This window comes from Gallus gallus, chromosome 2 (genome assembly GCF_016699485.2).
Source record: "Gallus gallus isolate bGalGal1 chromosome 2, bGalGal1.mat.broiler.GRCg7b, whole genome shotgun sequence".
In the NCBI taxonomy this organism is placed as follows: Eukaryota; Metazoa; Chordata; class Aves; order Galliformes; family Phasianidae; genus Gallus; species Gallus gallus.
Genome location: NC_052533.1, coordinates 130,016,929 through 130,039,977, shown reverse-complemented (window position 1 = coordinate 130,039,977; position 23,049 = coordinate 130,016,929). Strand labels below are relative to the sequence as shown.

General features: G+C 39.5%; 1 protein-coding gene across 3 annotated transcripts in view; it reads right to left on the bottom strand.

Annotated features, from left to right (window-relative positions):
* Window positions 1-23,049, bottom strand: part of ZFPM2 (zinc finger protein, FOG family member 2) — a 309,751-nt gene that overhangs the window by 149,176 nt on the left and 137,526 nt on the right. For all 3 annotated transcript variants that reach the window (XM_418380.8, XM_040689674.2, XM_040689675.2), the window contains one exon: window positions 9,319-9,437. In XM_418380.8, coding sequence (XP_418380.4) covers window positions 9,319-9,437 — 119 coding nt within the window. The remainder of the gene's footprint in view (window positions 1-9,318; window positions 9,438-23,049) is intronic.

Below are 23,049 nucleotides of genomic sequence, written 5' to 3'. Positions count from 1 at the left end.
TGCAGTGCTCCTGGAGCCTGCAGAACCACCATGGGCTGCACTGATGATCTTGTTTTCCAAGCTTGAGAAATTAGGCCCGGGATGTTTACAAACCTCACTTAGCACTTATGCACAATACACAGACTGTAATGCCCAAATTTCAGTGATAGAAAGGAGATCTGCTGCATTTTGGAAGGCACAAGTTTTGCTACTGGCTATGTGATACTACAGCATCATTAGGAAAGCAGCTATGGCTAAGCAGAAAGTTAAGCAAAGTGTGAATATCTCAAATGCATCTCTGATATTAGGAACTAATAGCAGTGTTTCCTTCACGATAGATTGTGCTGTCTTTCATATGTTTGCAAACACTGGCATATGTATGTATGAATGTATACATGTATATTTTCCTGCATTTATATTTATAAAGGTATATGTATGTATACATAGAGAATACACACACTGTGCTAACTGTACTTGCTATATTTATCTTTTTCTATTCAAAAATTCAAAGAAATGCTTTCACAAAATGTAGTTAATCTGACTGGCAATGAAATAACTACATTTTTTTCAATCATTCTTGCAAATGTATAGGCTATCCTTCTGAAGCCTATGCAGAGAGAAAGGGAACCAACTGGAATTTTGATCATTCCATCAGGCTGGGCTGAAGTGAGCAGCAAGTGGACTCTGTCTTCATTGAAACCACAGGTCTACTCATTTACTCAAAGTCTTAAGTTAGGACAGACAATAATTTCAAATCTTATTATTGCTACAGTGATAAGGTATGTGAGAGACAGTGGTATCGTGGTCTGCACTTTCATTAGCACAATTCCGAAACATATAAGTGGTGAATTTTCTTTTCACCCTGGAATTTCATCTACAGCATGCTTCATTCCAAACAACTGCCCGCTTTGCTTCCACAGGTCTTATGGAACGCACTCCTCAGTGTTATCCCAAGTGCCACCACAGTTCCACAAGGACATCCACCACAAGGGCATCACAGCACTCTCCTCCACTAGCAGTGTATGCTAGGGATAACTACGTGGGCAGGCATAGCTTTATGTATTTTCCCAAGAAGAACCCAGGAGTATCCAGGATATTTTATCTTTAAAACAGTCAAAGAAAGAATGTAAGCTGCAAATCTTTCAGCTCAGAGCCCCTCATAAGCACAAAATTATTGGCTTAACAATGCATGTATCTTTGTAGACACATGCATCTTCGTGGCTTTACGTTCCACTAAAATGATGCATCTAGATTTTCCTGCACTTGTTCTATGGATGTGAAACTACTAATAAAATGTATCAACATTTTAGAAACTGAATTTTGGTTCAGTGTAAAACAAAGATGTTGTTTAACATCCAGTGAGAACAAAGTTTTTTCAAAAACTGCCAAATATTTAAATTGGACATTTTATATCTGCTTAGTCTATACTAACACGTTTCATAAATAAGAAGAAATATCATTATAAGAAGTATGAATTGTAAAAAATTTCTCAGAGGACAAAAGTAGTGTTCAACTCTTTGTCAAAAACATAAATGCTGAAATGTGCCCTTTAGGTGTTTAGTGTACTGAGTTGTATGAACCACTTTCAAAGGTGCTAAATCAATTCTTTCTCTCATCCAAACTTCCTAAATAGGACTACATCTCATCCAAAAAGTTGTGTTACAAATTTTGCAAAATCATCAGTAGCAAAATAAGTGTTTGAGGCGTAGAGCCTGCGGTACAGGGAGGATCAGTCCAGATGTCCGTAGTCCAGCAGCACAAGAACACCTTCCTGCTCACAGGTTGTTGCAGTGGTGCTCTCTAAATTCAACATGTAAGTCAGTGGAACAGTGCAGTATGTGCTGCAATATGTCTTATCTTCTCTCTGTTTTACTCCACACCCCAAAGCAGAACAGCCTGGCACTCACAGCTGGTGCCTCCCTCTGTTTCTGCTGAACTGAATTTTCTTCTCCCTTTTCTGCCCTGGACTCCTGCCTCTGCCCCATATTTTCCCCACTCAGCTCTCAGCAGCTCCCAGGCAATCCTCCCTGAGGAGGAGGACCTCCCAACTGAAATAAGCTCACTGAAATGGGACAACGAACTTATTGAGTTTTCTCTCAGTTTAATGAGAATAATTGGTAGTATCTACTACTTAATTAGGAGAGTATTAGGATAATGTCTGCTTAATGGACATGCTTATAGCTAGTACCAAGTAACTGAATTGTTTTTTAAAACCTTTCAAAGTGACCAGTCATGGTTTTCAATACATGTAAAGTTCTGTTGTTTTGATAAATAGGTGTCAAAATAAACCATGGGCATGTGTAGTTTTAAGAAAGGACTTCAGACAAGGGAAAGTAGTTTTAAAAAAGTGTTTTTAAGAACAAATCCCCTACGTAATACTGCATTTCTGAAATAATTGATTCAGCAATAAAGGAATAAAACAGAACAATGGATTTCAATCCTGTCTCCTTGTATTGTTTTTTTAAAAAAAAAAAAACACAAAACAAAACAAGAAAAACAGTGAAGAAATATATTTGCATGTCTCTCAAACATATAGTAACTTAAAATGAAGGCCATATTAACAGCAGTATTAATACCAGCATGCTAACAGAACTTAGACAGTGGTGTGTGATCAGTATGTACATTTCTATTCGCAGGGAATGTGGTTTTCATCATTTCTCAGCATTCTGGAAACCACTTTCTCAAGCTTAAGAAAACCTCTCTTGACTTTTCAAGAACAGTGTTTATTCAGATCATTACCATATCTTGCTATCATATTAGCAACATGTTTTAAATTAACTCTGTTGTGTAAATGTCATCAAAGGAACAGAAACAACTGCTGTTTTGTTTGATTACTTGTTTGTTTGTTTGTTTTGAAAAATGGCTAAAAATGGCTATGGGCAAAAGTTTTTAAAGAATTCTTCTGTCATTACCTTCCCCTCAACTACATGGCTTTATAAAAGGGAAGGCTTTTTAAAAACAGTGTGGGAATGGGAGGGAATGTTCTCAAAGGTCGCTGAGGATGGCCATATGGGTTTCCACATCATATCAATATATCTCATCTTTTTAAAATGTTCACATTGTATGAAGTGGCTGGCAGTGATGCTTGCATAGCACAAATGTACATCACAGTAAGCATAATGCAATTTACTGTCCAGAAACATTGTTACATTAAAGTCTCCCAGTATTTGGGAAAGAAGCAAGTGCTTCCAAACTACAGTTTTAATGTATAACCTGCTGGTAATAACAGTGAAAAACTGAAAGAAATGCTTTTGTAGACACTTGATGTCACAGGTATGAAACCAGTATAGTAAAGATTAAAATCACGGCTTGTGACTCAATATACTATTTTTGGTAATGAAACATAGAAGTCACTCTGCTAATAAGAGCCAACATCCCCATCTGTCTTTGACTAAAGACAAAACCCACCTTACACATTTCTATGTTTAAACAACAAAACCAGAGGCAGCCTAGCACAGGCTGCTGCTGTCCGTGGCCACACAGAACCTCAACCAAGTGCCCAGCAAACTCTCATACTGCAACTCTGGAGATTAAAAGTTGCTGGCTACTACAGATATGAGGTTTTTGACCTGCAGTGACCAGCTGCAGATTAGCGAATGAATAACTTAACTGCATTTTGAACCTTGGCTCCTCAGCCCCTCACAGCACTATCCAATAAACTGTTTTGTGAGGCTATCTTCCAGGAAAAGTGTAGCTTTGGCACTGAACCTCCCAGATCCCATTAAAGGGTCTCTGCTGTATCCCATTGCTTTCCTGGTCCAACCCTGCACACTTTCTTCCCACGGATTCCCGTCACAGCCATGTTGAATCCTCTTTTCCTTATCAGGATGATACAGGCCTGCACCACACGCTCCTCCTTGTGACAAGACCACAAGAATAGGAGGCAGGATCCAGACGCTCATTGTTTCATTTCACAAAATCCTGCCATGGGCACAGATTAACACCAAAAACTAGATGGCTGCCGCCAAAGGAAATCACATCTCAAAATGCCTCCACTCACTACTGGAGCCATGGCATCATCCACAGCTTGACCTTCATCACAGGCCATGTGGTTCTGTGCTGCTTCTTGAGAAACAGTGAATGCAGTATGATATTTGAGAAATTCTTTTGTTTCAGGGAGACAAGGAAAATATTTACAGCTGGGAAAAGCAAGTAAACTGTTTCTTCTTAAATAAGCTGCTAGCAACTTCAGTTTAGATCTACTCGTGTGCAGCAGCTATGCTTTCAGCTGTTTGTATAATCCTCCTAGAAGAGTTTTCCATTCTTCTCACTGGCCTGCTCACATTATAGTTGGCATGTGAGCAAACTCACTTTCCTGTTGAAGTCTAGAGTCACAAGCTATGGGTTCCTGCCTTAGAAATACATTCCCGACTGCTTTTAGGTACCCAGGATCCACTAAACTTTGAGGGATGCAGCAAGATACAAAGTTGGAGCCTTCCTGCTAAAAGTACTGATTTAATCATGTTGCCTTCCTTTAGAGCTCATCATCTGTAGATTAAAATAAACCAATCTTGTACAAAATTACTTATGTGTCTGTCTGTCAAAACAGTGATATCATATTAAACCTCAAGAAAACCCAGAAATATGTAGCTGATCTCGTTTTAGCATAGAAGGCTTGAAAAGGATTCTTCTTTCTTTCAAGAAATCTCAAGAAATCAAAAATCAAGAAAAGTAAAGCCTCCTATTTATTTCCATGGACTACAGTAGATACAGAGAACACAATAACACTAATCAATAGAGAAAATTCTCAGCTAAAAAAACCCGTTTTTCATTGCAGTCACCATCACTAGCTGTGCATTTTGGCCAGCAATGAAGAAAAGCCTGCATGCTGTGCTCCTAAAAATCTGCACTAGCAGAGGTGACCCACTGTTTCACAGCTGCTAGGATGGCATTGCTTTCTTCAAATACCTGAAAGATGATTGCAGTGAGAGTGGGGTTGGTCTCTTCTCACTGGTAACAGGTGACAGGATGAGAGGAAACAGCCTCAAGTTGCGCCAGAGAAGGTTTAGGTCAGATATCAGGAAGAACTTCTTTACAGAAAGAGTTGTTAAGCATTGGAATAGTCTCCCCAGGGAGGTGGTTGAGTCACCATCCCCAGATGCGTTTAAAACCCATTTCGATGTGGTGCTCAGGGACATGATTTAGCGGAGGGTTGTTAGGGTAGTATGGTTTGGTTGCGGTTAGACTTGATGATCTTTAAGGTCTTTTCCAACCTGAGCAATTCTAAGATTCTGTGATTCTACGACTGCTGTTGAAACACACCATCCACCGCCTCACTGTGCTCACATCCACTGTTTGGTCTCCAGAAACATTCAGCAAGTGTCAATGAATGTCAATGGGTGCCATTTTTTCTGCATGGAAGAATTCAGTTCCACACCTTTGCTTCATCTGCACTTCCATGTCAGACGCCATTCTGTCAGACTGTCCCTCTGCTGCCATCTGTCACATGGCAACAACACGTAACAGGATATTAGTGGACAGGTTCAACCTCTATGGCCATATCACCAACATCTGCCTCTGATGTCATGGGACGACATCATAAAACAGGAGGCATTACATTCTAAGCAACTCTTGTATTTCTCTTAAAATCCTGTGCAATTAATAAAATTTTTTGTCACATGTAGGTATGACAGTAAACTTGCCCAGTACAAAAGGGTAATGCCATTACCTTCTGGCATCCAAGTACCATGATGGTTCACTTTGAAAACACTGACATTTCACTTTCTTGGGACTATCAACTGCTATCCTTGCAGCAGAAAGGAAGGAGAAGGGGAAAGAAATGGAAGGAAAAAGAAAGAACGTCCAACAGTGTCCACAGGTACAAAGACCAGCAGCTATGAGCAAGAGTATTTTGCCAATTTGGCAAAATCAGAGGAACACATCATTAAAACTATCTAAATAGGAGACTTATCACTCTAAATATAAGTATACAAATACATGTCTGTAAGTATTTAGATAATGATATAAGGAATTCCAAAATTCATATTGAAATGGGAATTAAACGCCTAGAAAACTCCTAAGATTGCAAATTCATTCTTTGTTCTTAAAAAGCAACACTCTTAAGATTTCTGATGGCCATGCAGATTTTTTCAGCAACAGTAATGCAGTGGGTATATATAAAGATTTGTGAACACTTCAGAATTCATGATTGCTGGCTGGCTCTCAGATGAGAAAAAATTAAGAACGTCATTAGTCATTGAGCTCTCAAGTTTACCACTAGAGTTTAAGTATTCTGAAGTCCTGACAGGGACCTTGCTCCATCACATCTCCTGACAGTGCTGTGGCACTGCTGATGAAGTCAACAGCTGCTATTCCTGTTGTAACTGTGAACAGCACTTAAATCGTTTTTGTTCAAGGTACCCAACCTTCTCCTACTCTGAGATGTATACTGTTAATATACTTCAAGACAGAAACTTGAAAGATCTAAAAAGTATTTGACATCTGGCACAGTGACTCAATTAATTACCATGCTGAATTAATTAGCTTGCTCTGTCTGCTGAGCCAACAGCAATGAGTCTTTATTCAGCACCATAGCAATGACTGAAATATCTTTCACATGATATTATAAGTACTGACTGTATAAAGTGCTGGGTGAAAGGACAGCAAGTAAGCAGTAACTTACTGCTTAGTGAATCCTAAGGCAAGTAAATCCTGTGAGGCTAAGTGTCATATATTGCTAACAGTAAAAATCAGTGCAGTCAGGTAAAATACCTACTAGTAACCACCAACATCTTTTCCAAGAAGGAGTCCAGCTGCAAGAATCATGATACTTACCTGAGTTTCACTGATTTTTTTCTTTCCTTTTCTCTCTACACTAAAATGCACATTAAAGCTTTTTTCCAAAGATTTGATGTCTATAACAGTGCAATGGTTGAAGTTCTCATTAAGAAATGAACTAAACCTGACATCAGCAGCTGATGTGAAAGTTTGATTGAATTCTAGAGACGTAAGGCTTTACCCAAATGAGCTTTCCAAAACCGATATAAATAACTTAAGCAAACAAACACAAAGTCCCCTTGTGAACAACAGAGAGTATGTACGGCAATGAGTAAAATAATCAAATGTGCAAAGCAAACAGAAATATCATAAATAAACGAGAATCATTTCAAGAGAAAAAAATGCTAAAGGAAAAATGTAGAAGCTGGCACTGGGTTTGTGTCGTTTAAACAGTAAATTAAGGATCTATCAAAGGATTTACATTTCTTTATGCAGCATTTGAAACTAACAAATGTAGGACTGCAGGAAATCACTGATACTTGGGAAAAAGAAACATTACTTAGAAACAGAGAATAATTCAGGGCAGAAGGCACCTCTTGTCCAAACTACTGCTTAAAGCGTGGCAAACTTCAAATTTAGATTCAACTTTGAAGATTACTCAAGACCACATCCAGTTCAATTTTGACTGTCTCAGAGAATGGGGGTCAAAACAATATTGCTAAGGACTACATTTCTGTTTACAGGAAGTTTTTCAGATTACAAAATGTATTTGTTATAAATAGCAGGCAGAACAAAAATAAAATCTATCGTGTCAGCAAAAATTAGACTTTCTAACTTGACAAGATGCAAAGGAGGATCTTCCCAACTTAGTGAAGACAGAAGTCCTTCTGAACATTTTTATACCACATCTCTCTGAATTAGGCTGAGAAAGTCGTTCCATCTCATGGTAACCACCAAAATAAAAAGTCAATTCTTGTCACTACAGTTTTATTAAAAAACAAAATGTTTTAGCTAATTGTTTCTGTTACAGAAAAAGTCCAAATTTCAAAGTAATAGCAGACCCTAATATATGCCTGCACAAGTGAAGGAGAAGAAAGCTCCTGAAGGATGGACTGTAGTTGTTCCATCCCTGCTTCAGAATATAAAAATGAAACAACTGCAAACTGATCCTAAGGATATCTGATATGATAATTCCTGTAGTTACAGCTCAACCACCATCAGCTCCCATAGTCAAACATTAACTCCAAGATAACTGTCACAAGTGAGATTTTGTGAAAAACATTTTGAGAATGCTTATAGACTAAGAATAAAATAAATGAAGAAATAAAAACAAAATGAAAGAAATGGAGAAAACGGAAACAGGTATTCAAATTTTCCATTTTTCCCTTTCTAAGTGTAAGACACTTTCAGTGTCCAGTACTTTTGAAAATGCATCCTTTATCCAGGTGATTGAACATCTACAGAAAGAAACATCCAGCAAGCTTTTAGAAATAGATCTCAAATACAACCTACAAAATAGGTTCTGTAGGGAAGAGTGAAAGAATTTCAGCTTCCTGCTTTCCTCCAGCTCCACATCCCCTCTCTCACATGTCCACTGATGCTGCTTTAGCAACTCAACACTTCCCACTCTTCAGTTCCTCGAATAACAGGATGATATCCCTTACACTGGGAAGTTCAGCTTCTCAATTTACAGCAGAGCTGTATCTGCCCCAGGTATGTGTAATACACTACTGTGTAATAGTTCCACGGGTCTTTATGTTAATCCCTTCATGCAAAATCTGTAATAGCGAGTAGTGATAGAGCTGAAATAATGATTTTTTAGTAGTATCACATGGGGCAATGTATACTCCCAAATTGCCTAAACCCCTTCTTCTAGAAATGTTTGTTGCTTTTTTTTATTATGGGCTCATAATATTATGGGCATCAGTTTTCCAGATATTCCTGGAAAACTGATCTGAAATATGTACAGACAATATTGAAGCTCAGGGTTAAAACTACTCCAAACAGAAATGAAATGAAGACCTAGGAACAACATGGATTTTCAGCATGTGGAACTGAGGTCAGCAAAGTGTTACTTACAAGTAATATGGCCCACATACCTTCTGCATCAAAATAATAATTTTAAAAGTCCAATTAAAAATATATTACATGGCAAATGTCTTGCAGTATCTTCCAAAAAAAAAAAAAAATTGTAAGCTGAAAAGACATTTTCCTATGTTCAACAATCTTATTATTGAGGCAGACTTAATACATTTTAGCTTTAACCAATGTAGCTATTTATCTTCTATGCCATCCAATAATATAAATTAAATATTGAACAACTGATGCTATGAAAAATTTTAAAAGATACAAAAAAATCAGATACTGCTGCCAAAAGGGAGTAGCACAGTTCAGTAAGCAAGGAAGCAACACTTCCTTTCTTCCTGTAAAATAACAGATTACTATTATTAACCTGTGTTCCAAATAACTTTAAGTGGACAGCTGCCATAGGTACACTAATTTGAAGTGATCCCAATGCCACTGCCCACAAGAGCTATCAATGTCTGTTTTCCAAATGCTCCAGCTGCATAATGACCCATGCCATCCCCCATGGAAGCAAGGTGCCTGGAAGCACCTACATACCAAGGTGTTGTTGTTGAGATCCATCTTCCCGGTGAAGGGCCCCCACGTCGTCCCCACTGGGAGCTGCTGCCGGCTCTGGACCTTGCGCTCCCCATCCTTCTGGACCACCTCCAGTTCCCCTGCAAACAAAGAGCACAAGCAGTGTTTAGAGGGTTCCCTCCTAGCCTTACTGCAGACACCTCCATGTTTGTTGTGTATGCCTAGAATTCAGAGGATCCCTGGAATGAGAATTAATTACACTTTTCTGAAAAAAACAACCAATCTGGTCATCCTGCAGAAGAAAAACAAACCTCTTTCTTTACAATTCTATTCAAAGGTGATCTAGAAGGTTACATTTATTTCTACCTTTTCACAGGCAGTATGGTTTGAAGGCATTTTTAGTCAGAAGAGTGGATTCAGGAAAGTACTTAAAAAATGCTGAGGAGGGGGAAGACGATAGCTGAGAGTGCAACAGCCCCTGGTGCATGAGCCTCCGTGATCCATTTCACTGTCAGAAGAGCACATTCTGAAGCATTTGGCTCCCAAATACTTTTTAAACATATTTCACAGTGAGAAAATCCAGAGCAACTCCACTGATTTTGAAGACACTACTGAAAATATTTACTAGAATTAATTACAACAAGAGAGATTTTGAATGGAGTGATATACAGAAAGCAACCTTTCAGAATTAGGCCCAAAATAATTTAACTTGCTAGATTCAGATTTTAACACAACATGCAAAAGCAGTGGAGGGGTAAAGAGTGATTTTTGTTTTTTTAGTGTGTATTAATTCTTCTTTTTTCATATGGATATTTTATTTTTGAAACAGACTTTAAAATTAACACCTTAAAGTGTTATTTCCGTTCACTTTAACTTCTCTGGTTTTGTTAATTTTATTACAGGATTTTAAAAAGGACTCTGGACAACTCTTCTTTGCAAAGCAATTTCCTCAAGAAATCTGTTTTCCTATGAACAAATACTACAGTTAAAAGTGCAATAGCAGGTACACTTGCACGCAAAATTACAGTTTCCAGTGTTCTTCTCTAAAACAATAAAAATAAATTCTCTTTTCCAACTTCAGGAGGGATGAAACTTAGCAGTGGGGATGGATTTAGTGCTTTCCTCGTCAATCATTTCACATTTGCTCAAGTTGTTACCCAGGTCTGCCCTTCCTGCGCTTGGGCACAAAGGTTGAAAATCAGCTGCAGCCCCCAGATGTGCAGAACTCCCCCCAGCCTGCTGCAGCCCTGCTTCTGCCGTCTGCTGAGTCCCCTTCCTCCCTCCGAGCAGCAGCAATGCCTGCCGTTTGCAGCAGCACATCTCTTCTCGACAACTCTCTCCCTAATCAGGGCCGTGCTTTTGCACAAACAGTGGGAAGTCCAACTATGTAAGAAGTAAACTCATCCCAGATTTAGAACTGGCAATTGCTGAGAAATTAACCTTGGGTTTGAGGAAGTGAGTAACTCCTCCTGGCTTGCAGGCAGTCTCCACAGACTTCCCCCAATGGGCCATTCCCGTGAACGCCTGCATTTATGTCTCAGCCAGGCTGCAAAGGTTCTCTTGAGTTAATCTTGACCATTTTTCCAAAGAGGAGACTTGATTCCTGCTTCCATTTCCAAGCACAGAAATCTAAATTCCACCTCTGAGTGCTGCAGATTACAAAACTACTCTATGTAAAATTGTGCATTGGGTCCTCCTTGCAAACTGGAACAAATCTGGGAAATAGAGCTGTACCAGTTTACAAAAGCTTGCATGTATGCGGGCGAGCTATCATCATGACAGGGCTCTGACAGCTTAAATGGCAGTATGTAAGCAGCAAAGCTTATTATGGATACATTATATGTCATTTACATATGTGATATATATGCATCCAAACAGAAATACACATATATATGCGCTTTTTTTTCCCTCTCACAGGTACACGGTCACAAATCATTTGAATCTTAAAATATCTCTTTGTATGTTAATTATGGAAGACAGGAATTTCTCTGGTACTGCAAGGCAAATTGATCACTTACACATACTGCAGCATTTTCTTTCTACACAGAGATGAAAACTATAGCATTTACTTGCTTTTACGCCCTAAAAAACAGCTATGTCTATGGACATGTCACATTTAACTGATACCAGAGGAATCATGAGAATCTTTGAAAACCCTTTTAAAAAATAATTCAGCCTCCCTTTCTGCCACTGACATTTTTCATCTGAAAAGGGTTCAGACACAGTCAAACAGTGACTTCTTATCTGTACCTGTGGATTTACAAGCAGGCCTGTCTTTTAATGGATTAAGAACGACAAACTTGGGGCAGATCATCCGGTGATATCCAAAAACCTACCTAAGTTTTAAGGTACACATCATTACACTTTATATTTTAAATAAGATTAATAACACAAATCTTATATCTGATAAGCATTTCAGGTTTGAGGCAGACATAAAAAATGAGCCGCTATTTTCCAAAAGTGTATTTTTTCCCTCCCTTTGAGAGTTGAGTAAGTTAATATAAATTCTTTCTCTTTTGTTACAGTCCCATGCTGTAGTTTGGGCAATACTTTCCAGGATGTATTAATGCACTGGGTGCACTGCAGATGGAATGACAACACACTGAGCTGTACTGGAGAGTTGTTCCCTTCCACGAAGACCACCATAACAGAGAGCAGCAGATTGCAAACAGAATTACAAATCATGTTGCTTCATGACTTTCTTTTTTTCCTTGATCACCTTTTTCTAAATAAGACAAATTTCTCTATGGTCACCATTAACAGCGTCCATTTTTAATATGATGGATGTACATACATGTTAGGAGTTGCAAAAAATAATCTGCTGAGGTGTTCTGGCAAACACATGTGTTTTGGTTACACTCGTGCAGCACATTACAATTTGATCCTTAGCAAGATAATCGTTGATCAAGAAAGAAAACCTAATGCTAAGGGAGAGTAATTTAAAAATAATACGGCAAAGTAAGGTCTACAAGCATCTGCTAAGATTATTTTATTTTCCTACCAGACCCATCTTCATCCCTTTTGTAGAATAACATCGTACACCCCTTTGTCTGCACTAAGCAGGGAAAGGCCAGGGGCTGGTACAAGGGTCTGCAGAAGAAAGATTGCAAATGTCACTATTAAAAATCCTCTGATGAATACCCTCTGACCACTGAGCAAAGAGTCTGCAACTTTCCTGCGTTCATTTACAACATTTTGCTCCTCTGAAATTTCGTATTAGTTAAATGGTATCAAAACAGATTACAGGAAGAGTGGCTGAGATTTCTTTGCCATACTAGCATTGGCAGCTAGAAGAGCTAAGCCTCAGCCAGCACTGACTCTTCACAGGTAACATAGTGTTTTCTTTTTTTGTTATTATTTTGGGGGATTTGTTTGTTTCTTTCCCCAGCTTCTACTTCAGGAACACACTTATTTCCAGCTTGCTGAGTAAGTTTATACAAAATATTTGAGACACATAGTATGGGCTAATCAATTTTGGTAAAAGATAATGCTGTTAGTGCTGTGGGCTGTTTCTCTTATCTTGTTGATGTAGCATACTTTTAAAGTCTGTGATTACTCAAAGACTTACGATAGCTGCACTGTAAAAGAAGCCCCAAGTCATGACTCACTAGTAGAGCTACAAAACATCCCGTGGCTTTTAAGATATTAGGCCACCTTGGTGGATACAAAACCAGAATGAAATGACTCAATTTAGGACTCTTTCCTGACATTAACATATTGTCTTAGGGATGTCACAAAGGGCTTGCACAAAACAAAAGGTGGAGGGTTAGCTTAACTTTGCCTTATTGCAAAGCAAGATCAGTGTCATTTTTTAAAATTCACGTGTAGTGTAGATGAATCTGACAACAGCTTTTGGCCCTTAGGAGGATTTGACCACAGTTTGTATACCAGAAGAATTAAACTGTACATAGCATTTCTGAACAAAAGAGCCCTGGCTTTCATCCACCTGCCTTCACTTTGGAACAAGAAACAGAGTAGTCCATATCTGAAGGTGAGTGAAGAGCTGAATTTTGGGGTAGAAGAAGGGCATTACTTCGTTGAGAAATAACTTAAGAAATGTTTAACATTTCTAAGCAAGTCACTGATAGCTTTGGCTGTAGTAGGGCTTTTTGTTTTGTTTTGTTTTGTTTGATTTTGTTTTTATCAGGAATAGCTCTCTAAGTAGTGTCAGCTAAAAAGGATGAGCAAGCTCTTTCTCTGCTTCAATTATGGACTGGTTACTTGACATGCACTAGCAAATGGCTCCTTCTTTGAATATTTCCTATGCACAGCCACCTGGCTCCGTTAATGAATATTTTTGCACAGCAGAGAAATAGCGCGTGTGGTAGTTTCAAACGAGGACTGCTCTGAAGTCATAGCTAACGAGTGAAAAACACTCTCACAAGTTCTTAAACGCTGCCCAGCCCAGATCTGAAGATATGCCAGCACTGCTGTGTGCTCAGAACAGATTTGTAATTAACACTGGAACAGCTAATATGTTTAATTTTGCACACAGCAGTTCAAAGAGGGTACAGAACTATCCTTCCACTCATGAGACTCTTAACAAGGCACATCCAGTATGAAATGCTCATCCACTTGCTTGGCAGGCATAAACTGCATTATTGAGATACCTCCTCTAAATTCTCCTCCCTCAGTTTTCAAGTCTCTGAGACATAACACACTCTAAACTACAGTTTCGAACATAAACTTGAAATATGGCGTTCTCTATTCAAGTACTCCAGTCAAACCCTGATAAATCAGGCTGGCCATGCAGTGATCTTATCCTTTCTGACTCTTTAATAAATTGAACCTTGGAAGTTCACGCTGTTGGAAGTTGTCACTAAATGAAATTGTGACCTTATCCGATGCGTGAACTTATCCTGCTGACAACATTTATTGTGTGGATAAGAACGAAAAAAAAAAAAAAAAAAAAAAGACTTTTGATAATTTTGATCTTAGCCATATGTAACAGATGGGATATTTTTGATGTTCACTTACTGATTTGCCTATGATGAGACTACTCTGCAAAAAATAATGTGCTTCATAGGTAAGAGTTAGGGACATGGGCAAGCAGCATCGGAAGTGCACAAAGAGGTAGTGGCTGACAGCAGTGAATCAGAAGCTATTAGCCTAACACAAAGAGCTTTGAATTAGCTTGTAATTACACTCGAAAAGATAACATAATGGAGGTGGCAAAACAGAAACACTCCCTTTCCACAGGACCTATTCAATAGCCAAAAACTCTAAAACAAGTAACTGAGAGCCTGAAGCAGTAACCCACAATGTGCTAAACCGCGGCACTTCGTGATGAATGAACTAATGCACGAATACCGCAGCCCTTTTCGGCACCGACTGGAAAGTTGCCACTGCTGTTGTGGAGGAGGGTTGGCTAAAAGAACAATTCACACGGCTATGTTATGAAAACGGTCAACCATCTAACATCATCAGGTCTGCCTGTCAGGGATTTAACACATCCTTTTACCTAATTCAGCCCAGGAATGTGCTTGAATCCACATCTCTCCACTGCTGATAGCACTACACACAGTCACCAGCTCAGTCACTCTGGAATGGGAAGATCTGGGAAGTTTCCAGGTAACATTTAACTTGCAGCACTACAAAATGCATTCTGTGATGCAAGCACTGTAACTATTTTACTAAAAAGACTCATGCATATATGGAATCCAAACTGTAGCACACTAAATTACAGTCAACCTTGAAAAGAATTTTATAATTTCCTTTGCAGTAAAAAAAATCATTTCAAGGGCTGTCCAAAACCAATTACAAAACTGAATTTTGCTGCCCCGAAAAAGAGGACATAGGCCTGGCCACTGCTAAGGGAGCAGCCCTCTTCCTCTGAAGTCACAGCCAGCCCCCAGCAATTCCTTCCCTGCCCCACTCCTCTTGGTCCCTTCCTTTCCAAGGAGCAAGGCCAACAGGACCTGAGTCCTTGCTCCAAGGAGCAAGGCCAACAGTGATGGCTCTGAGTGGATCAGACACAAAAGATAACCCACAGGTAGCTTCAAGCCACCATTCTCCTCTGCCTAGAGACAGACATAGGTCTAGATAGCAGACACAAGGCAGGAGAAGCTGCCACACACAGCTTCCCTCCTCACTGAGCTGCCAAACATTGTGCACCTTGCCAGTACTCTCATGGTGCAGCTGTACATTCTAGGCAAGGATGAGAAATGAGAAACCTTCTCCAACTTCGGTAACAACAACCTCACTGCTCTCTACCTTTCTTTATAGCACTGAAAATCAGAAGCAGTTTATCTCTCCTACCTGCTGCTAGTACTGAAAATGGCAGAGGGTGCAGGTACTATCCTTATCTTCAAAAGCACTGTCCTACAATGGACAATAAATACAAGGATATTCTGAAAGTGAAGATAGGAAAAGAATAGACAGATATTCAGGAAAAAAAGGACCATGGAAGGAGAAAAACAAAATCCAAAAACAAGGCAAGAGAGGGAATCCCTAAGGAAATAACTGCCTATAGTTTCAAGTTCATAGAATCATAGAATCACAGAATCACCAAGATTGGAAAAGACCCACAGGATCACCAAGTCCAATCATCCACCCATCACCAATATCTCTCACTAAACCATGTCCCTCAACACAACGTCCAAACGTTCCTTGAATGCCTCCAGGGTTGGTGACTCCACCACCTCTCTGGGCAGCCCATTCCAGTGCCTGACCACCCTTTCAGAGAAGTAGTATTTCCTAACGTGCAGCCTGAACGTCTCCTGGCACAGCTTGAAGCCATTCCCTCTAGTCCTATCACTAGTCACCCGAGAGAAGAGGCCGACCCCCAGCTCACTACAACCTCCCTTCAGGTAGTTATAGAGAGCAATCAGGTCTCCCCTGAGCCTCCTCTTCTCCAGACTGAACAATCCCAGCTCCTTCAGCTGCTCCTCATAAGGCCTGTGCTCCAGACCCCTCACCAGCTCTGTTGCCCTTCTTTGAACATGCTCCAGGGCCGCAGCCTGGAGAAATGGAAACAGAAGATATTCAGGAAACAGAGGCAGAAGCCCTGCAGCAGTGAGGAAACACATTTGTACTTCCAGGCGTGAAACATATGGACAGAAGTGCATGAATTCACATTTAGAACCATAATGTAAACACTATTATCCTACTTAGCCAAAGCATGTGTGTTGTTATAAGTACTTAATTTATAAGCTGAGCCACCAAAATAAACCACACTTCTTCTAATACCTCCTTGCTCAGCTGAATAATGGCTAAACTGTACACATGAAGTGTATCAACACTGCACCCAATGTTGCAATTTCACCTGACATCTGGTCTAAACCATTTTCTGTCTCCAAGTAGCCAGATAAGAATAGCTCAGTGCAGACAATCATTTTTTTTCCTAAGAAAATGTTTCTTTACTGATTATTTAATATACACTAGGCTCTGACTAGTACCACCATACTGGTACAGTACTCCAGCTTGTTTAATGAGACCTTAGCTACAGGTACAAAAGCTGCTCCAGATTCCCAACTGGAACACAGAGCCAAACTCAGTGATGTGAAGGCACATTATGCCCCACAACATAGGCCGTTTCAAAAGAAGCACGGGCACTGATACTTACAATAAATGCTTACAATATAAAGTTGAGGTCTATTTGTAAGTTCCTCATTTGTTTATATAAATTCAGTACAAAGAAAAAATTTACATTCCTATAGTATCTCACACTCCTACGATGTACAGAACTAATATGAACACAACATCACATCCCACGATGGAAAAGCACAGACCTACAGTGGTGAGCACCTCTGCATCAATCATGACAATGTGACTTAGGAATTCCAAAGTGAGGGGCCATTAATTACAGAATTGCTAAACTGTGGTTACCTGTTTTCAAGGCTAAAGCTCAACGATTATAAAAATACTGTTTTCTCCTTGCTAGTTAGGAAGGAGTACATGAAGAATACTGCTGCTAGAGACTGTTTAGCTTCTTAGTGGAATGGTTTTACTCAGCTATATACACTTTCATTATTTGGACTGTTTTGCTCAGCTTACAGAAACCTACTGAAAGAAAAGTGTACTTTTCCCTGACGCAGTCCCAAAGAAGAGGCAGTGCTTGCTCACTGCCAGCTATTGACTACAACAGAGACACTGCTGTGTCCCTAAATTTGTAGTTGCCTTGTGCTCTAGAAATTGGAAAGAAAACCAGAACTACAGAAGGCTACAGCCAATGGGGCAACAGGTGAAGAAGAAAAGATCCTTCTGTCTTTCCAATCAACCTAAAATCTGTGAAAGTTTGAGATCTATTCTGATTTATGATGGCTCTGTATCCTACTCCACTACTAGTAACACAGATATGCACAGTGCTGTAATTCTTCCTACTGAGGGGACTCAAAAAGAAATCTAATCAAATGACTTCAGGATACTCAAGTTTCTCCAAATCTAGTCACAAAAAAGTTGCAAGTTAAATTTTAGACCTTTCAATGAAAGAAAGGCTATCATGATGAAATCCTGTCCCCACGATGAAATCAGCAGTAACCAGCTTTAGCTTTGAGTCCACTTGCTACAAGAGCAGTTTCCACCTTCCTTATCAAATTACAAATCTGATACAAGAAAAAATACTTTGTTTTTGTTTCTGTGTTCTCTAATAAATTTCCATCTTCACATTTAGGATGCGGAGTTGAAAAGGGTTTTTACTCGCTGCACACGCTGTGCAAAAACAGGAGTAGAGACATTTACAAAAATACAACAAACAAACAAACAAACATCAACAACAAAAGCAACCAATGCAGCTGAAGAGCCCTCTCTGCAGTTTTCCGTGAGAGAAATACTGTACTCTCCATTCTCACGTGGACACTCTGTAGTGGCAGAAAGGATTCCCAATTATACTCTAACACTGTGCAGAGCCAGTGGGTTGAGTAGCCACTTTATCCCAGACGCATGCAGCTTGCACAGCTTTGCTGCCTCTCTCTCCATCACAAATACACAATACAGAAATGCCAGACTTGGCAAGAGCAGGCTGATGATATTACCGAAGAGGGTTTCTTGATAAGATCATCATCTGTTTCTGGACTCTCGGGTTTGCTCCCTTCCTCAGCAGAGGAACAGCCGCCCCTGATAAATGTCCCTTTGTGTGCGGATTCTCCCCAATGTATGCAAAGACATTTCAGTCCCGAGTCTGTCTGGTTATTCACTTGCTTCGTATAGGCAAAATACAGTAAGAAGCATATGGAGCATTGCATGTAGAGTAATAGAAAGTAGAGATAATTAAGAATAAAGCTTGTTTAATTCAGACTCAATCCTTTTTAAAGGTAACCTATTCTGGAAGCAGAAATTCAGCATTTCATCAATTGTTCTCCAAGACTTTTGGGGATCCTTTTAGCTGAAAGATGACTCCTTTTTATTTTAGATCTGGACAATATTGGTTTTACATATTACGCTTTCTAAAAATGCTCCATATGCCATTGTATCCCCAAACAATATTATTGGATTTTTAATGTTTTGTTTTTGTTATTTTTTTTTTTTTTACTGAAGAATATCCAGATAGCTTGTGTCAGTGAATACAGAAATCTACTAAAGTTAGCTTGATATGAATACTGCCTCATTAACAATAATGTTATGAAATGTATTAAATGAACAAAAATGTTTTGGAAAGTATTCTTTATAAGTCTGAAAGCTAGAGCAGTGAGATCATCTGTGACTGTATCTGTGGTGTCGTCTCAGTTTACAGTACTTATGCTTAGGCATAGAAGGATCTATTTTCATCTCTCATTTGTGTAATAGCAGCTGAAGTTATTTGCTTTCCACCAGATATGCATGCTCTGAGCTATAAAATCACTGCTTGGATGCTGATTTTTAGCTCAGAGTTTGTAAGTCGGAGTACCCAAATGTCTTACAAAAGAAGATGCTTTAACATGATTTCCCTGTTTCCTTTCAATGTTTGCAACAAATTTATGAAAGGAAGAGAGTACAAAGAAAAAATAAAATAAAAATCTCAACAAAGACTCAAATTTATCAGTGTTTAGTGTGACCATCCAAAAGATTTAGTTACTGTGAGATTAGGAAGGAGAAAGGGGGGCTGGGACAAAGGGAGATTGAATGCCATGCTCCAGTGCATGCATGCAATATATAGTTCCATCCATTATAATTATAATTTATATGAAAAGTAAAATTATTATAAATAGAGATAAATGTAGTATAACTATAATGTACAATATCAAGATTCAAATTAATCATTTCTTTGCACTTGCTGGGGATGGCCATGCATAACAGACACATGGCTCTGCACTGCTCCAGCACTCATGAGTTATGTGCTTATCTACATCTTCTATGATCAAGCACCAGCAGTGACCAACACAGCTTTTCACCACTATTGCCAGACAGGGAATGACTGCTGGTTTTGGACACGGACCAGTGCCCTCACTTGCTTTTTCCATGCCTCAGCCTGGATTATTACACTGCTTTCATATGTGGCTATATCTTACCGTAGCTGGGACTTTGAAGCTGGTGTAAGGAGTGATGCCCATTTATAAGGCAGACTATGTAACTACTAGTGAAATAAACCCTTGAACAGAGATTGAGCACATGTCCTGTGCACTACCTAAATCCTACTCTGAGGATAACATAAGATTTAAGTAGAATACTGGCCTTGTGGCAGCCTTCCCTACAGGAATGATCTTGACCTTCACACGAATAAGGCCCAGGGACATCATGTGTGTAAAGCATATCCCAAATTATTTTGGCTGACAAGCTTCCCCTTTAGGAGTGCAGGCTCTGAGCACCTCATTGCTGCTCAGACAGATGCAGTGATCAGGGAGCTCCGTGAACAGTAAGCAGGGTCTCCTATGGAGCAGGAGCCTGCTGATGATGCCACGTCATTCTCCTGGAGCTGACTCCCTAGTCTGACTTCACTGCCTAGGTTTTATCTCTGTATGCAGTGACTGAAAACAAGCCCACATCCTCTATGGCCTCAGTGAAAATTTCAGCCTCAGTAAGTTGTTCAGGGCTGCTCAGAGTGAGTCAGTGCTGGCAAAAGAATCAGGACTCCTCACCGTCTCTAACAGTTGCAATCACTGCTTCGGGAAATGTCACAGAGTACATACAAGAAACTTATCGTCTTGAGGAAGTAGGAAAGTATTTCTGGCAAGACACAGCCATTAAATAGGAAGTATCAACAGAGATCAAAAGAATTATAACTCAGAATATATATGGGCTACAGAATTATTTTCTGTGAAGAATTAAAACTGCCTCTACAGTCTGATCTTTAAAAAATAATGTCAATTTATCTTATTATCCTTTTATTGTGAAATAATTTAAGAATCTAAGAAGTGTAGACTGCTATTAAGTGTTTTGAGATAAACTACTTAAGTACACAGGAAAGAATCACATTGAAGAGGCTGCAGGTTGACATCTTCATTCTCCTGCTGATAAAACTGACAGTTTACAAAATAATATAATATAAGTATAATATCATAAGAACTCCCCTAAAATATATCTGCTACTTTTCATCCTCTCCAACTAAAAAAAAAAAAAATGATAATCATATGCATTAACTCAAAGAATGAAATTTCTATTTTAGCCATGACTATTATTTCAATATACATAGATACCTTTAAAGTCAACAATGCTTTTCTAACAGACAATTTGCTGTACAGTGAATACTGGAGAAGGACAGTTCCAGTCTACCAGTTGATTTTTTCTCATGTTTTAATCTCACTTAACAACTTACATTAACAGGCTATAGAAAGCATTAACTTAACCAGATAAAAAAATCTAGACAAACATATCTCACTTTTACATATCCAAGGATGTAGCTAGCCATTTCAAAATTGAGCATTACAACACTGGGAAAAACCTGAACCTCAACACCAGCCCTCTGAGCCTTGAAGCACCCTCTTGCTGACTGCAGGACCTCACTGTAAAAGTCAGTTTGCATCCTGCTTCATGTCCCACAGGCACTGCATCTTTGTCTTTGGCAGCAGGCTGGCCAACCTAGCGAGGCAGGCTTTAAATCAGGCATGTCCACCCTGTGGGCTGCGGGCTGCATGTGGCCCAGCACTGTTAGCACTGCAGTCACCCCCTGCCCACACCATCATGGGGGTGGCTCTTCCTGTCAGGGCCCGGCCCTCACCACCAATGGACCATTGGTGTGCAAGGAGCACACCTGGGCTGGAACCATGACACAGGGCATGGTGCAGTACCAGCTCAAGTGATGGCAGATAAGTGTCAGGGTTTTGATACACTGGCTTGAGAATAGGTTTCAAGATTGCCAAAAACCCCATCAATTTTTGGTTTATTTGTGACTTCATTTTCAGTCAGCATAAACACAGTACCTGTGAATTTTCAAGTGGAATGTAGAGTTGCAATTTAAAATGTGATCACGTCTCTTATCCAGACTTTTATAAGCCCTCTCTTACCAGAGAGAAATATCCCTCACTTCACAGTCACATCTTACTCGTGTCACCACTTTTGGCATTACGTATATTTGTGAACAACTGGTTTGAAGAATGAAGCACAGGAAGAGTAAAGTTTCATCAGAAGTCTCTACTGAACACCCTGATAGCTCACTGAGAATAGCAGCCACTGCCATCAAGCCAGACTGAGGCATTAGTTTCACAAAAACAAGGTCAAATATCCCACTGGTTTTACACTTTTGTTACCCTCTTTTTCTATATATTTTAACAAAAAACGTTAAAAATTAAAATAAGTTTTGTTATATTATACTAATTAACTATAGTATATATTTAATGAGTGCTGCTCCAAAACTAATGCCTCCTACTTTATAATGTTGGCCCACATCAGAGGTGGATGTTGGTGGTACAGCAGTAGTGGGTGAACCTTCCCATCAGAATTCTTCTACGGTTTGTTACCATTTGACAGATGGCAGCAGAGGGGCAGTCCAACAAAATGGTGTCTGACATGAAAGTACAGATTAGGAAAAAGTGTGGAAGTGAATTTCTCCATGCAAAAGAATGTCATCCACTGACACTCATCAGCACTTACTGAATGTTTCTGGAGACCAAAGACTGGATATGGGCATGGTGAGGTGGTGGGTGGTGCAGTTTTGCAGTGACAACAGCAGACATTTGGTCATCTTCACTGGTACACATTTTTACAAGTGCAGCATACACGCTCCTGTTCATTGCTGGAAAAATTGCTGGAAAAAAAATGTATAGCTAACGGTGGTGACTATGTGGAAAAACAGTGTTTTGTAGCTGAAAGTTTGCTTGATCAAACAGTGCTATTATTTTCTTTGTATCTTTTGTTGTTTCCATGGAAATGAATAGGAGGCATTACATTTAGAATGACCTATGTATATGTGGCCCAATACAATTCCTCTTCACTCACAACATTGCAACCAGCTGGAGAATAAGCCAGGCAACCAGAACAGTGAAAAACGTTCCTTAACTTTTTCCTGTGAGATGAGCCAGAAGGCCAGCCAGCGCAAGGTTATTTATAGCTATGGGGGATCCCCTTGCATTCCTCTAGGGAAACCTGCATCCTCCACTCACTTTCCTTCTCTGAAGTGCCTGAATACCAATGTGTGCTGCATGGGGAACATGGAATGCAACAGGAAGAACTAGAGATGTGTGTGGTCACAGGGCTGTGATCTCATTGAGATCATGGAGACATACTGGGACAGTTCCCATGACTGGAATGCTGTCATGTATGGCTATGTAATTTTTAGGAAAGACAGACCACCTAGGTGAGGCAGTGGAGTTGCTGTTTATGTGAGAAAACAACTAGGAGCTCCATCACCAAAGCTCTGCCTAGCAATGAATGATGAACAAGTAGAGAGCTTATGAGTGAGAA